The following is a 13,636-nucleotide window of genomic DNA, read 5'->3' on the forward strand; positions in this document are numbered from 1 at the left end:
TGAGCCCCTCAGGTGGGTGCTGAGCCCCACAGGTGGGTGCTGAGCCCCACGGCCGGGTGCTGAGCCCCACGGCCGGGTGCTGAGCCCCACAGGTGGGTGCTGAGCCCCACGGCCGGGTGCTGAGCCCCACAACTGAGTGCTGAGCCCCACAGGTGGGTGCTGAGCCCCACAACTGAGTGCTGAGCCCCGCAGCTGGGTGCTGAACCCCACAGGTGGGTGCTGAGCCCCACGGCCGGGTGCTGAGCCCCACAGGTGGGTGCTGAGCCCCACGGCCGGGTGCTGAGCCCCACGGTTGGGTGCTGAGCCCCACGGCCGGGTGCTGAGCCCCACAGGTGGGTGCTGAGCCCCACAACTGAGTGCTGAGCCCCACGGCTGGGTGCTGAGCCCCACAACTGAGTGCTGAGCCCCACAGGTGGGTGCTGAGCCCCACAACTGAGTGCTGAGCCCCGCAGCTGGGTGCTGAGCCCCACAGCTGGGTGCTGAGCCCCACGGCTGGGTGCTGAGCCCCACAACTGAGTGCTGAGCCCCAAGGTGGGTGCTGAGCCCCACAACTGAGTGCTGAGCCCCGCAGCTGGGTGCTGAACCCCACAGGTGGGTGCTGAGCCCCACGGCCGGGTGCTGAGCCCCACAGGTGGGTGCTGAGCCCCACGGCCGGGTGCTGAGCCCCACAGCTGGGTGCTGAGCCCCACGGCCGGGTGCTGAGCCCCACGGCCGGGTGCCGAGCCCCACAGGTGGGTGCTGAGCCCCACGGCCGGGTGCTGAGCCCCTCGGGCAGGGCTGAGGTCCCCCCAGCCCGGCTGCCCCGGCGCTTTCCCTGCCGCCCCAGGCCCGGGCCCGCGGCCGGTTCGGCGCCGGGCGGAGCCGCTCGGTCCCGGGGAGCGGGCGGCTGCGGGGCGCGGGCACGGGCAGCGCCCGGGGGCCCGGCACCAGGGAGCCCCCAGCCACCGCCGGGGTGAGGGGCCGGGGCCGCAGCCGCGCTCGGGGGGACCCCGGCCACCGCCACCCCATCCGCGGAAAATCCCCGCCCTCCGTCCCGGGGGGTTCACGGTGCGAGGGAGCCCCGCGAGCCCCTCCTGCCCGTCCGGGCAGGGCCCCCCCGCGCAGCCCTGGCACCCGGAGCTCCGGGCGCTTCTCCCCGCGCCGGGGACAGCACCGTCCTGCGTGCGGGGGGGCAGCCGGGGGCCAGGGGGGCAGGTGGCAGCGGGGAGGTGGGCAGGGAGAACGGCGGGCGTAACGGCCGGAGCCCTGCACCGCACCCCATGGGACCCCCGCACCCCCCCCGGGCCCCCCCCCGGCCTCTGGGAGACCCCCATCGCCCAGTGGGGGTCCTGCAGTCCCAGAGGGATCCCCTGGCCCGGGTGGGACCCCTGTGATCCCCGAGGGTCCCCCGCGGCCTTAGGGAGACCCTGTGACCCGTGTGGGACCCCCACGGACCCAAGAGGGTCCCCGCGGTCGCAGCGGGATCCCGTGGCCCCTCTGGGATCCCCCACAGCTCTTGTGGAAGCCCGGTGGCTCCTCTAGGACCCCTATGCCCCCCCCATGGCCCATGTGGGACCCCCATGGCCCCCAGCACCCCCCAACCCCGCAGACCCCCTGTGGCCCTGTGGGACCCCCATGGCCCCCCGGACCAGTCTCTCCTACAGATGACTCCTGCAGTGGGGCAGCCCCATGCCCGTGGCTGCCTGCGTCCCCCCTGTGCCCCCCCCGCGTGTCCCTGTCCCCGTGTCCCCATCCCGGTCGTGGGCTGCCCAGCGCAGTTTGTTGTGCGGGTGCCATAGTAACTGGGGAGGAGAACCCCAGAGCTCGGCGCTGCTCAGGGTGAGGGGCCTCACCCCGCCGGGACCACCGGGACCTCCCGCGGGTGTTGGGGGCTGCATCCATGGGGTCCCGGGGGCTGCATCCCTGGGGGTTGGGGGCTGCATCCCTGGGGGTTGGGGCTGCATCCATGGGGTGTTGGGGGCTGCATCCCTGGGGTGTTGGGGGCTGCATCCCTGGGGTCCCGGGGGCTGCATCCATGGGGGTTGGGGGCTGCATCCATGGGGTCCCGGGGGCTGCATCCGTGGGGGTTGGGGGCTGCATCCATGGGGTGTTGGGGGCTGCATCCCTGGGGGTTGGGGCTGCATCCATGGGGTCCCGGGGGCTGCATCCGTGGGGGTTGGGGGCTGCATCCCTGGGGGTTGGGGGCTGCATCCATGGGGTGTTGGGGGCTGCATCCGTGGGGGTTGGGGGCTGCATCCATGGGGTCCCGGGGGCTGCATCCGTGGGGGTTGGGGGCTGCATCCCTGGGGGTTGGGGGCTGCATCCATGGGGTGTTGGCGGCTGCATCCCTGGGGTGTTGGGGGCTGCATCCGTGGGGGTTGGGGCTGCATCCCTGGAGTGTTGGGGGCTGCATCCATGGGGCCCCGGGGGTGCATCCATGGGGTGTTGGGGGCTGCATCCCTAGGGTGTTGGGGGCTGCATCCATGGGGTCCCGGGGCTGCATCCATGGGGTGTTGGGGGCTGCATCCCTGGGGGTTGGGGGCTGCATCCATGGGGTCCCGGGGCTGCATCCATGGGGGTTGGGGGCTGCATCCATGGGGTCCCGGGGCTGCATCCGTGGGGGTTGGGGGCTGCATCCATGGGGTCCTGGGGGCTGCATCCATGGGGTGTTGGGGGCTGCATCCCTGGGGTCCCGGGGCTCCATCCATGGGGTGTTGGGGGCTGCATCCCTGGGGTGTTGGGGGCTGCATCCATGGGGTCCCGGGGGGTGCATCCCTGGGGTGTTGGGGGCTGCATCCATGGGGTGTTGGGGGCTGCATCCCTGGGGTGTTGGGGGCTGCATCCATGGGGTCCCGGGGGCTGCATCCATGGGGTGTTGGCGGCTGCATCCCTGGGGTGTTGGGGGCTGCATCCGTGGGGGTTGGGGGCTGCATCCCTGGAGTGTTGGGGGCTGCATCCATGGGGTCCCAGGGGCTGCATCCATGGGGCCCCGGGGGGTGCATCCATGGGGTGTTGGGGGCTGCATCCCTAGGGTGTTGGGGGCTGCATCCATGGGGTCCCGGGGGCTGCATCCATGGGGTGTTGGGGGCTGCATCCCTGGGGGGTTGGGGCTGCATCCATGGGATCCCGGGGCTGCATCCATGGGGGTTGGGGCTGCATCCATGGGGTCCCGGGGCTGCATCCGTGGGGGTTGGGGGCTGCATCCATGGGGTCCTGGGGCTGCATCCATGGGGTGTTGGGGGCTGCATCCCTGGGGTCCCGGGGCTGCATCCGTGGGGGGTTGGGGGCTGCATCCATGGGGTCCTGGGGGCTGCATCCGTGGGGGGTTGGGGGCTGCATCCATGGGGTCCTGGGGGCTGCATCCATGGGGTGTTGGGGGCTGCATCCCTGGGGTGTTGGGGGCTGCATCCATGGGGTCCCGGGGGGTGCATCCATGGGGTGTTGGGGGCTGCATCCATGGGGTCCCGGGGGCTGCATCCATGGGGCCCCGGGGTTTCTTCCCTGGGGCTGTCGGGACCGTCATCCCTGGGGCGCTGAGCAGGGGGTGCCAGGGTGTGGAGCCCCCCAGCCGTTGTGACGCTGCTGCCGCTGCCGCCACGTTGGTGGCTGCTCACCTGCGGACGGCCGCTGGCGCCCGGGCTGCGGACCCTCGTCCCTCTCCAAGGGGACCCCACGGCCGGCGCCGGAGGGCGGCAGGGCCGGGGCGGGAGGTCGGGGCTGAGGGGCCGCGCTCGCTCCCGGCAGGGCCCGCCATGTCGGCCAACACCTGGGTGGGCAGCTGGAGGCCCCACCGTCCCCGGGGCCCCATCGCGGCTCTCTACGGCAGCCCCGGGCCCAAGTACGGGCTCCCCACCAACGTCGGTGAGTCGGGGCCACGGGGGGCCGGGGGCGGCCACGGTGCCGGCGGGGTGCGGGGGAGCCCGTGGGCCGGGGATGCCGCACCCCACCGAGCCCCTTGCCCGCAGGCTACCACCGGCACGACCCCTCCCGCAGCCGCGCCCCCGCCTTCAGCTTCGGGGTGCGCACGGGCGGGCGGCAGGAGGAGCGCTCCCCGGGACCGGCGTACCTGCTGCCCGCCGGGACCACCGCCAAGGGCAAGGACGGGACCCCCGCTTTCTCCATCTACGGCCGCCCCCGCGACCTGACGCCCATGCGCACGCCCGGGCCAGGTGAGGCCGGGAGCCCCGGGGGGGTGGCAGGGCCGGGGACCCCCCGGCCGTGCCCATGGCCAGCCCCCTGCTCCCCCCAGGCTGCTACTCCCCGGAGAGGGCCAGCGGCGTCGCCTTCCCCTCCGCGCCCGCCTGCACCCTCCGCTCCCGCGCCAGGCAGGGCAGCAGCCACCAGACGCCAGGTAGGAGGGACGGGGACCAGGCTGGGCCCCCCATCATCCCCGGGCTGGGCCCCCCATCATCCCCAGGCTGGGCTCACCATCGTCCCCGGGCTGGGACCCCCATCACCCCGGGCTGAGCCCCCCATCATCCCCAGGCTGGGCCCCCCATCATCCCCGGGCTGGGCCCCCCATCGTCCCCGGGCTGGGACCCCCATCACCCCCAGGCTGGGCCCCCACCATCCCTGGGCTGGGCCCCCATCATCCCCCGGGCTGGGACCCCCATCACCCCAGTCTGGGCCCCCACCATCCCTGGGCTGGGCCCCCATCATCCCCAGGCTGGGCCCCCCATCATCCCCGGGCTGGGCCCCCCATCGTCCCCGGGCTGGGACCCCCATCACCCCCAGTCTGGGCCCCCCACCATCCCTGGGCTGCCCCCTCCCTCCCCACCTCCTCAAGGGGGGTACCCCTCCCTGCCCCCCAGCCCCCCAGCAGGGCCTGGCTGAGCCCCATTGCCCCCAGGCCCCGCTGCCTACCGGCTGCCCCCCATGCTGGGGCCCCGCGTGGTGAGCAAGAGCTCGGCCCCCAACTACTCCATACCAGGGCGCAGCAACGTCGGCGCCTTCTACGAGGACCTGTGCAAGGTGAGGGCCGGGGGGCCGGGGGCTGGGAGCCAGGGGGCTGGGGCACCAAGGGGCCGGGGTACTGAGGGGCCGGGGTACCAAGGGGCTGGGGTACGGAGGGGCCGGGGTACCGAGGGGCCGGGGTACCAAGGGGCTGGGGTACGGAGGGGCCGGGGTACCGAGGGGCTGGGGTACCGAGGGGCTGGGGGGCCGGGTGCTGGGGGGCTGGGGCTCCAAGGGCTGGGGCACCAAGGGGCCGGGGTACGGAGGGGCTGGGCGCTGGGTGCTGGGATACCAAGGGGCTGGGGTACCGAGGGGCCGGGGGCCGCGTCTCCGCACCCTCTGCCCGCAGACGCCGGGGCCCTGCAGCTACCGCGTGGTGGACGCCGATGTCTACAAGCGGCGGGCACCGCAGTACAGCATGCTGGCACGCAACCCCCTCCCCGGGGACGCCACCGCCAAGCCCGGGCCCGGCGCCTACAGCCCCGAGAAGGTGAGGGGGTGGCGGGGGTCCCGCCAGCGCGGGCAGGGGGTGCTGGCAGTGGGGGGAGGGGGGGAGGCCAGGAGCCCCGAGACCCCCGTCCCCCACCGCCGCTGTCTCTCCCACCCGGCAGGGCCGGCAGCGGGGGCTGACCTTCGGGATCCGGCACTCGGACTACCTGGCTCCCCTCATCGTGGACATGCCCGAGTAGGGGGGCGCGGGGCCGCCGCGGGGCCGCGGGCAATGGAGGCGACCGGTGCCAAGAGATCGATGTCTGCAGCCGGAGTCGCTCTCTCGCTCGTCCCGCTCCGCCCTGGGTTGCCCCCCGCCAGCCGCCCCCTTCCCAGCCCGTGCCCCTCTCTCCTGGAGGGGACCCCGGCCAGGCCACGGAGGGGGGAGGCAGGGCTGAGCTCTGGCCCCACGGCCCCCCGGCCCCACGGCCCCACGGCCAGGGTGGTGCATGCCAGGGGTGGAGGACGTGCTGCCCACACAGGTACCGGCCCTGTCGCTGCTCCAGCCCCGTCCCGTCCCATCCCATCTCCTCTGGGTCCCCTCCCCGTCCCGTCCCCACCTGCCCCGCCGTCACCCCCGAGCAGCGGGGCGTCTGCCACGGGTGCTGCCCGTCCCGCTCCCCGTCCCAGCCAGGCAAAGGGCAGAGGACGGCAGCGAGCCTCGGCCGCGGCAGGGCCGGTGCCGCTCCCCACGCCACGCCGGGTGCCGGCCGTGACACGGCCCCGCGGCTGCGCCAGGACCAGCGCCCGCGCCCCGCTTGGGGACCCCCGCTGCGCCCGTCCCGCTGCCGCCCGGGCCTGACTCTGGCCACGGGCCCCACGCCGGGCGCTCAGCCCCCTCCGCAGCACCAGAGCCCTCCGCCCCCTGGCAGGCGCCCGCCCGGGCCCCTGCCCGGTCCCCTGGGGCCGGGGCCACCCCAGTGGCTGGGGGACACACGTGGTCACCCGGACCCCACGCAGGACCTCGGGGTGCGGGTGGCACAGGGGGCACCGGCCGGGGAGGGGGCACTCGTCAGCAAAGTGCCGTGAGATGGACACCCCCCGTGCTGAGGGCACCGTGGGTGCTGCAGGTGCCATGGGTGCCACGGGTGCCGCCTGTACCATGGGTGCTGCATGTACCATGGGGGCCATGGGGGCCATGGGTGCTGCAGGTACCGTGGGTGCTGTGGGACCTGTGGGTGCTGCAGGTACCGCGGGTGCTGCGGGAGCAGCGGGTCCCGTGGGTCCCGTGGGTGCGGATGCCGAGAGCCGTGCGGGTCCGGGGCGGGGCGGCCGTGCACAGCCCTCGGGCATCGCCCGGGGCTGTCCCGTGGGGAACGGGGGGCCGGGGGGCCCAGTCCCGCCACCCACCCGCCCCAGCCTCTCCCTGCCTCGCTCGCCGCCCCGGGGACAGAGTCCAGCGCCGGAGACGCCTCCTCGCCGCGGGCACGGGGCCAGGCTGGGCAGGATCCACGCGGGTGCCAGCCGAGCGGGATCGGGGATGGCCGCCCAGGCCTCCCTCCCGGACCTCATCCGCAAGAAGCGGGATGGCGAGCGGCTGGAGGAGGAGGAGATCCAGAGCTTCGTGCGCGGCGTCACGGCGGGCACCGCGCAGCAGGGCCAGATCGGTGGGCACACGGCGGGGCGGGGGACGCAGCCCTGGGACACGCCGAGGGGACGGGGACGGAGGGGAGGCAGAAGCGGTGTCGTGGCGGGGGGGACGCGGCAGGGGACGCGGCTGGGCGCACGGCGCGGGCCGTGGCACGGGGACGCGGTGGGGAACACGGAAGAGGCACGGCCAGGACGGGCCCGGGGGGACATCGCCGGGGGACCTGGCACGGGGACACGGCAAAGGTCGGCGCAGCGGGACACGGGGGGGGATGTGGCCGGGGCAGGGCGGGGGTCCCCGGCAGCGGGGGGTGGTGGTGGGGGGCCCAGCGGAGGGCGGCGGGTGGGACAGCACGGCCAGCCCCGGGACGTGGCCAGGGGCCACGGCCAGGGGACGTGGCTGGGGACGACCCCGGGGGGACAAGAGAGAGAGACCCTCGGGGTGGGACGGGGCCGTCAGAGCCGGGGGCTGCGGGGGCCCTGGGGTGGGGGTCCCGGGGAGGGGAGCGGGGGAGGACCACCCCCGCCCACCCCCGTGCCCCCCAGGCGCCATGCTGATGGCCATCCGGCTGCGGGGCATGGACGCGGCGGAGACGCTGGCCCTGACGCGGGCCATGGCGGCCTCGGGCCGGGCGCTGGCCTGGCCCCCGGCCTGGCGGGGGCGGCTGGTGGACAAGCACTCGACGGGCGGCGTGGGCGACAAGGTCAGCCTGGCGCTGGCCCCCGCCCTGGCCGCCTGCGGCTGCAAGGTGAGCAGGGGGACGGGCCCACGGGGCCGGCGGGGGTCCCCGTGCCCCCCGCGACCCCCTGCCCCGCGCCCGCAGGTGCCCATGATCAGCGGCCGGGGCCTGGGCCACACCGGGGGCACGCTGGACAAGCTGGAGGCCATCCCCGGCTTCCGCGTCTCCCAGAGCCCCGAGGAGGTGAGGGACGGGGGCACGGCCACCGCCGCACCGACACCCTGCGGGCGGCCGGGCGGGAAGGGGCCGGGGGGTGCGGTGGGACGCGGGGTGCCGACGGGGTGCAGGATGCCGAGGGGACACGGGATGGCAAGGGGACACAGGACGCTGACGGAGCGAGCGATGCCGAGGGGACGCGCGGTGCCGAGGGGACGCGCGGTGCCGACGCGAGGCAGCGCGCCGCCATCCCGCAGATGCAGAGCATCCTGGAGCGGGTGGGCTGCTGCATCGTGGGGCAGAGCGAGGAGCTGGCACCGGCCGACCGGGTGCTGTACGGCCTGCGGGACGTCACCGCCACCGTGGACAGCCTGCCCCTCATCACAGGTACGGGGGGGGCGGGGGGGGCCGGGGGGCACGCGGCGGGGCGAGGGCAGCGGGCCCCAGCGAGGCTGCCCCGGCCCCAGCCTCCATCCTGAGCAAGAAGGCGGCGGAGCAGCTCTCGGCGCTGGTGCTGGACGTCAAGTTCGGGAGCGCGGCCCTGTACCCCACGCAGGAGAGCGCGCGGGAGCTGGCCCGGAGCCTGGTGAGTCCCCGGCCCCGCGCGACCCCCTCTGCCCCGGGACGGCGGGCGCTGGGGCACCCCCCTGCCCCGCCCTGCCCCGCCCTGCCCTGCCCGCGCAGGTGGCGGTGGGCGAGCGGCTGGGCATCCGCACGGCCGCCGTGCTGAGCCGCATGGACGAGCCGCTGGGCCGCTGCGTGGGCAACTCGCTGGAGGTGCTGGAAGCCCTGGAGTGCCTGGAGGGGGGGGGCCCCCCCGACCTGCGGGAGCTGGTCACCACCCTGGGTCAGCCACGGGGACAGGGGGACACGGGGACAGGGAAACACAGGGACAGGGGGACACAGGGACAGGGGGACACAGGGACAGGGGGACATGGAGACACAGGGACACAAGGACAGGGAGACAGGGGGACATGGGGACACAGGGACATGGGGACGGGGTAGGGACAGGGGACGGGGTAGGGACAGGGGGACAGGAAAACACGGGGACATGGGGACAGGGAAACACAGGGACATGGGGACACAGGGACAGGGGGACATGGAGACACAGGGACACAAGGACAGGAGTCACAGGGACAGGGGACACAGGGACATGGGGACACAGGGACACAAGGGACAGGGGACATGGGGACACAGGGACACAGGGACAGGGGGACAGGGTAGGGACAGGGGGACAGGTAAACACGGGGACATGGGGACAGGGAAACACAGGGACATGGGGACACAGGGACAGGGGGACATGGAGACACAGGGACACAAGGACAGGGAGTCACGGGGACAGGGGGACACAGGGACATGGGGACACAGGGACATGGGGACACAGGGACATGGGGACACAGGGACATGGGGACAGGGGATGGGGTGGGCACAGGGACAGGGGGACAGGGTAGGGACAGGGGACAGGTAAACACGGGGACATGGGGACAGGGAAACACAGGGACATGGGGACACAGGGACAGGGGGACATGGGGACACAGGGACACAAGGACAGGGAGACACGGGGACAGGGGGACATGGGGACAGGGCGACACGGGGACACAGGGACAGGGGGACATGGGGACACGGGATGGGGTGGGCACAGGGACAGGGGGACAGGAAAACACGGGGACATGCGGACAGGGGGACACAGGGACAGGGGACATGGGATGGGGTGGGCATGGGGACATAGGGACACAGGGAGACAGGGACAGGGGACATGGGGACACGGGGACACGGGGACAGGGAAACATGAGGACACGGGGACACAGGGACAGGGGGACACGGGGACAGGGGGACACGGGGACAGGGGATGGGGTGGGCACGGGGACAGGGGGACAGGGTAGGGACAGGGAAACATGAGGACAAGGGGACAGAGGGACATGGGGACAGGGGGACACGGGGACAGGGACGGGGTGGGCACGGGGACAGGGGGACAGGGAAACACGAGGACAAGGGGACAGAGGGACACGGGGACAGGGGACAGGGTGGGCACGGGGACAGGGGGACGGGGTAGGGACAGGGGGACAGGGGACACGGGGTGGGCACAGGGAAACACAGGGACATGGGGACACAGGGACAGGGGAACATGGGGACACAGGGACACAAGGACAGGGAAACACGGGGACAGGGCAACACGGGGACACAGGGCGACAGGGGACACGGGGACAGGGGGACACGGGGACAGGGGATGGGGTGGGCATGGGGACAGGGGGACGGGGTAGGGACAGGGGGACAGGGGACGCGGGGAGGGCACGGCCCGGGGCCCGCACACGCCAGTCCCCGCCCCGCAGCCCCGCACCCCCCCCAGCCTCGGGGTCCGTCCCCGCGCTCCCCCCCCCCCCCGGCAGCCCGGCCCCGGCCCCGGCCCGCGCACCCCGGGGTCCCGGCCCCTGTCCCCCCTCCGCCCCCCCCCCGGGGGCGGGGGGGCGGGGGGGGCGGCCGGGGGCCCCCCGGCGGGGGTCCCACGGCGCCCGGCCCCGCAGGCGGGCTGCTGCTGTGGCAGTGCGGGCTGGCCGGGGCGGCCGAGCGGGGCCGGGAGCGGCTGGGCCGGGCGCTGGACGACGGCTCGGCCCTGCGCACCTTCGAGGCCATGCTGGGGGCGCAGGGGGTGCCCCCCGCCACCGCCCGCCGCCTCTGCGCCGGGACCCCCCCCCAGCGCCGCCAGGTCCTGGGGCAGGCGAGCGTCTGCGAGGAGCTGCCCGCGCTGCGCGGAGGTGAGGGGACGGGGGACGGGGGGACGAGGGGACGGGGGGATGGGGGACAGGGGACGAGGGGACGGGGGACGGGGGCCAGGGGACAGGGGATGAGGGGACGGGGGACGAGGGGACGGGGACGGGGGACGGGGGACGGGGGACCAGGGGACAGGGGGATGGGGGACGAGGGACGGGGGACGAGGGACGGGGGACGAGGGACGGGGGACAAGGGGACGGGGGACGAGGGACGGGGGATGGGAGACGGGGGACGGGGGACAGGGGGACGGGGGACAGGGGACGGGGGATGAGGGGACAGGGGGACGAGGGGACGGGGGACGGGGGATGGAGGACGGGGGACGAGGGGATGGGGGCACGGGGGTACAGGGGACGGGGGGCCAAGGGGCCAGGGGACAGGGGGACGAGGGGACGGGGGGACAGGGGACGGGATGAGGGGACGGGGGACGAGGGGATGGGGGCCAAGGGGAACGGGGGACGAGGGGACGGGGGGACGAGGGGATGGAGGGACGAGGGGATGGGGACACGGGGAGACAGGGGACAGGGGGACGGAGGGACGAGGGGACATGGGGACAGGGGATGAGGGACAGGGGGCAGGGGGCACCCACCCACACCTTTCCCTTGCCCCTGCCCCCACGCCCCTCTCCCCAAACACCCCACCCCCACAGCCGCCCCCTCCCCTCTGGGGGCCGGGGCTCCCCGGGGTCCCTGTGCCCCCGGCCTGTGCCCCCTGCCCCCCCCCCATCACCCCCGGGATGCTCAGGGCTCCCCTGGGTTATTCCCCCGCCCCACGGTCCCTGCCCCACACCCCCGTGCCCGGGGCCCCCGCACGCCCCAGCCCCAGCCCCAGCCCCTGACGGGCCTCGGCCCAGGCTGGGTGCAGCGGGTGGAGGCGCTGCCGCTGGCCCGCGTCCTGCACGACCTGGGGGCCGGCCGGGCGCGGGCCGGGGACCCCGTCAACCCCGCGTGGGCGCCGAGCTGCTGGTGGCCGTGGGGCAGCGCCTGCAGGAAGGTAACGGGGGGGGGGGGGGCCGGCCGGGGGCGGCCACAGCCGGGGACACGGGTCCCCCGCCACCCCCGCCCACGGCCGGCCCTGCCCGCAGGCGAGCCCTGGCTGCGGCTGCACCACGAGGGCGGCCTGGGCGGGCCGGGCCGGCGGGCTCTGCAGGCCGCCCTGCGCCTGGCCCCGGGCCCCGCCCGCGCCGCCCCGCCGCGCCTGGCCGAGGCCATCCTGCCCGCCGGGCCGCCCGCCCCGGGCCCCCCCCGCCGCGGGGACGGGCAGTGAAGCCGCGGCCCGGGCGTGGGCGGCCGCCTCCTGCCTGCGCCTGCGCGGACCCTGCCTGCTCCTGCCCGGGCCCTGCCTGCGCCTGCGCAGACCCTGCGCGGACCCTGCCTGCGCCTGCGCGGACCCTGCCTGCTCCTGCCCGGGCCCTGCCTGCGCCTGCGCAGACCCTGCCCGGACCCTGCCTGCGCCTGCGCGGGGCCACGGCCGGGGTCCTGCCGGGCGGGGCGGCGCCCCCTGGCGGAGGCGCGGCGGCACGCGCAGGCGCAGAGCCGCCTTCCGCCAGGGATGAGGCGGTGGGGTGTGCTCATTCCGCATGCGCCGACCCCGCCCCCTCCTGCCCCGCTACTTCCGCTTCCGGGCTGGCCGGCGCGGCGAGCGGTGCAGACGGGACGGGGCTCAGGGTCAGAGGGCAAAGGTCAGCGGGGGGGGGCAGAGGGCACCGGTGGTCGCGGTGGGGCGGGGTGAAGGGGCAGCAGGTGGGAGAGAGCTGGGGGGTCAAAAGGCGGCAGGAGGAGGCGGCTGAGGGGTCAAAGGGCTCTGGGTGGGGCAGGGCTGGGGGTCAGAGGGCAGCAGGAGGGGCGGGGTTGGGGGTCAAGTGGCACCTTGGGGGCAGGGCTAAGGTCAAAGGGCAGCAAGGAGCGTGGGGCAGTCAGAGGGCAGTGAGTGGGGCAGGGCTGGGGTCAGAGGGCAGCAGGGAGGGGCAGGTCGAGGGCTCAAAGAGCAGCAGGACAGAGGAGGGAGGGGTCAAAGGGCGGCAGGAGGAGCGGGGTGAGGGGTCAAAGGGCACCTGGGGGGCTGGGGCGAGGGCTCACGGGGGGCGGGGCGCCGGGGGGCCCGTCCCCTCCCCCAGCCCCGCTCCCCCTCACCCCCCACAGCCGCCATGTTCCAGGCCCTGCTGCCCGCCCGCTGCCTGCTGCGCCGCTGCCGCCCGCCCTGCTGCCCGCCGCCCTGCCCGGCCCCGCGGCGAGGCCTGCGGGCGGAGGGGCCGGCGGCGGGGCGGCTGCCGGTGGGGCGGCGGGCGGCGGTGGCGGCAGCAGTGGCGGGGGCGGCGGGGGCGGCCTGGCTGTACCTGCGGGAGGAGAAGGCGCGGCGGCGGCGGGCGCGGCGGCGGGCGGAGCTGCAGGCGCTGGCGCTGGGGCAGGGCGACTTCCGGCTGCTGGACCAGGCCGGGCGGCCGCGGCGCAAGGCCGACTTCCGCGGGCAGTGGGTGCTGCTCTACTTCGGCTTCACCCACTGCCCCGACGTCTGCCCCGAGGAGCTGGAGAAGCTGAGCCGGGCTGTGGCGCTGCTGGAGCGGGAGCCGGGCCTGCCTCCCGTCCAGCCCCTCTTCATCACCGTCGACCCCGAGCGCGACGACGTGGCGGCGGTGGGCCGCTACGTCCGCGACTTCCACCCGCGGCTGCTGGGGCTGACGGGCAGCCCCGAGGAGGTGCGGGCGGCGGGCGGCGCCTACCGCGTCTACGCCAGCCCCGGCCCCAAGGACGAGGACGGCGACTACATCGTGGACCACACCGTCCTCATCTACCTGCTGGGCCCCGACGGGCTCTTCCTCGACTACTACGGGCGTGGCAAGACGGCCGACCAGATCGCCCACAGCGTCCGCCGGCACATGGAGACCTACGAGCCGCTCCTCGACTGAGGGCAATAAAGGCGCCCGCGCCCCCCCACGCGCCTCCTGCGGCTCCGGGTAGGCGGGCGGG

At 75.5% G+C, this 13,636-nt stretch overlaps 3 protein-coding genes across 3 annotated transcripts; all 3 read left to right on the forward strand.

Annotated features, from left to right (window-relative positions):
* The first annotated feature begins 3,731 nt into the window (after window positions 1-3,731).
* Window positions 3,732-5,621, forward strand: CIMAP1B (ciliary microtubule associated protein 1B). Its single transcript, XM_072856211.1, has 6 exons — window positions 3,732-3,840; window positions 3,945-4,148; window positions 4,229-4,330; window positions 4,829-4,950; window positions 5,282-5,422; window positions 5,544-5,621. The coding sequence occupies exons 1-6, from the start codon at window positions 3,732-3,734 to the stop codon at window positions 5,619-5,621; spliced, it is 756 nt and encodes a 251-aa protein (XP_072712312.1).
* Window positions 5,622-7,559: 1,938 nt separating this feature from the next.
* TYMP (thymidine phosphorylase) lies at window positions 7,560-12,059 on the forward strand. Its single transcript, XM_072856164.1, is given in 9 exon segments — window positions 7,560-7,757; window positions 7,833-7,931; window positions 8,144-8,291; window positions 8,372-8,490; window positions 8,589-8,751; window positions 10,427-10,657; window positions 11,524-11,613; window positions 11,616-11,663; window positions 11,755-12,059. Coding segments are annotated over 9 exon segments (1,278 nt in total). The 3' UTR covers window positions 11,937-12,059.
* Window positions 12,060-12,088: 29 nt separating this feature from the next.
* On the forward strand, window positions 12,089-13,603 carry SCO2 (synthesis of cytochrome C oxidase 2). Its single transcript, XM_072856304.1, has 2 exons — window positions 12,089-12,351; window positions 12,812-13,603. Exons 1-2 carry the CDS (start codon window positions 12,222-12,224, stop codon window positions 13,573-13,575), a joined length of 894 nt encoding a protein of 297 aa, XP_072712405.1. The 5' UTR covers window positions 12,089-12,221; the 3' UTR covers window positions 13,576-13,603.
* Window positions 13,604-13,636: the final 33 nt, after the last annotated feature.

Source organism: Ciconia boyciana, chromosome 1 (genome assembly GCF_034638445.1).
Source record: "Ciconia boyciana chromosome 1, ASM3463844v1, whole genome shotgun sequence".
NCBI classification, from domain to species: Eukaryota; Metazoa; Chordata; class Aves; order Ciconiiformes; family Ciconiidae; genus Ciconia; species Ciconia boyciana.

Excerpts from the sequence above, each read along its gene's own strand:
- CIMAP1B (XM_072856211.1), top strand. The coding sequence starts at position 3,732 with ATGTCGGCCAACACCTGGGTGGGCAGCTGGAGGCCCCACCGTCCCCGG. Across the intron at positions 3,841-3,944 it reads CGGGCTCCCCACCAACGTCG|GCTACCACCGGCACGACCCC; the intron begins GTGAGTCGGGGC and ends CCTTGCCCGCAG. Across the intron at positions 5,423-5,543 it reads GCGCCTACAGCCCCGAGAAG|GGCCGGCAGCGGGGGCTGAC; the intron begins GTGAGGGGGTGG and ends CCCACCCGGCAG.
- SCO2 (XM_072856304.1), top strand. The coding sequence starts at position 12,222 with ATGAGGCGGTGGGGTGTGCTCATTCCGCATGCGCCGACCCCGCCCCCT. Across the intron at positions 12,352-12,811 it reads CTCAGGGTCAGAGGGCAAAG|CCGCCATGTTCCAGGCCCTG; the intron begins GTCAGCGGGGGG and ends CACCCCCCACAG.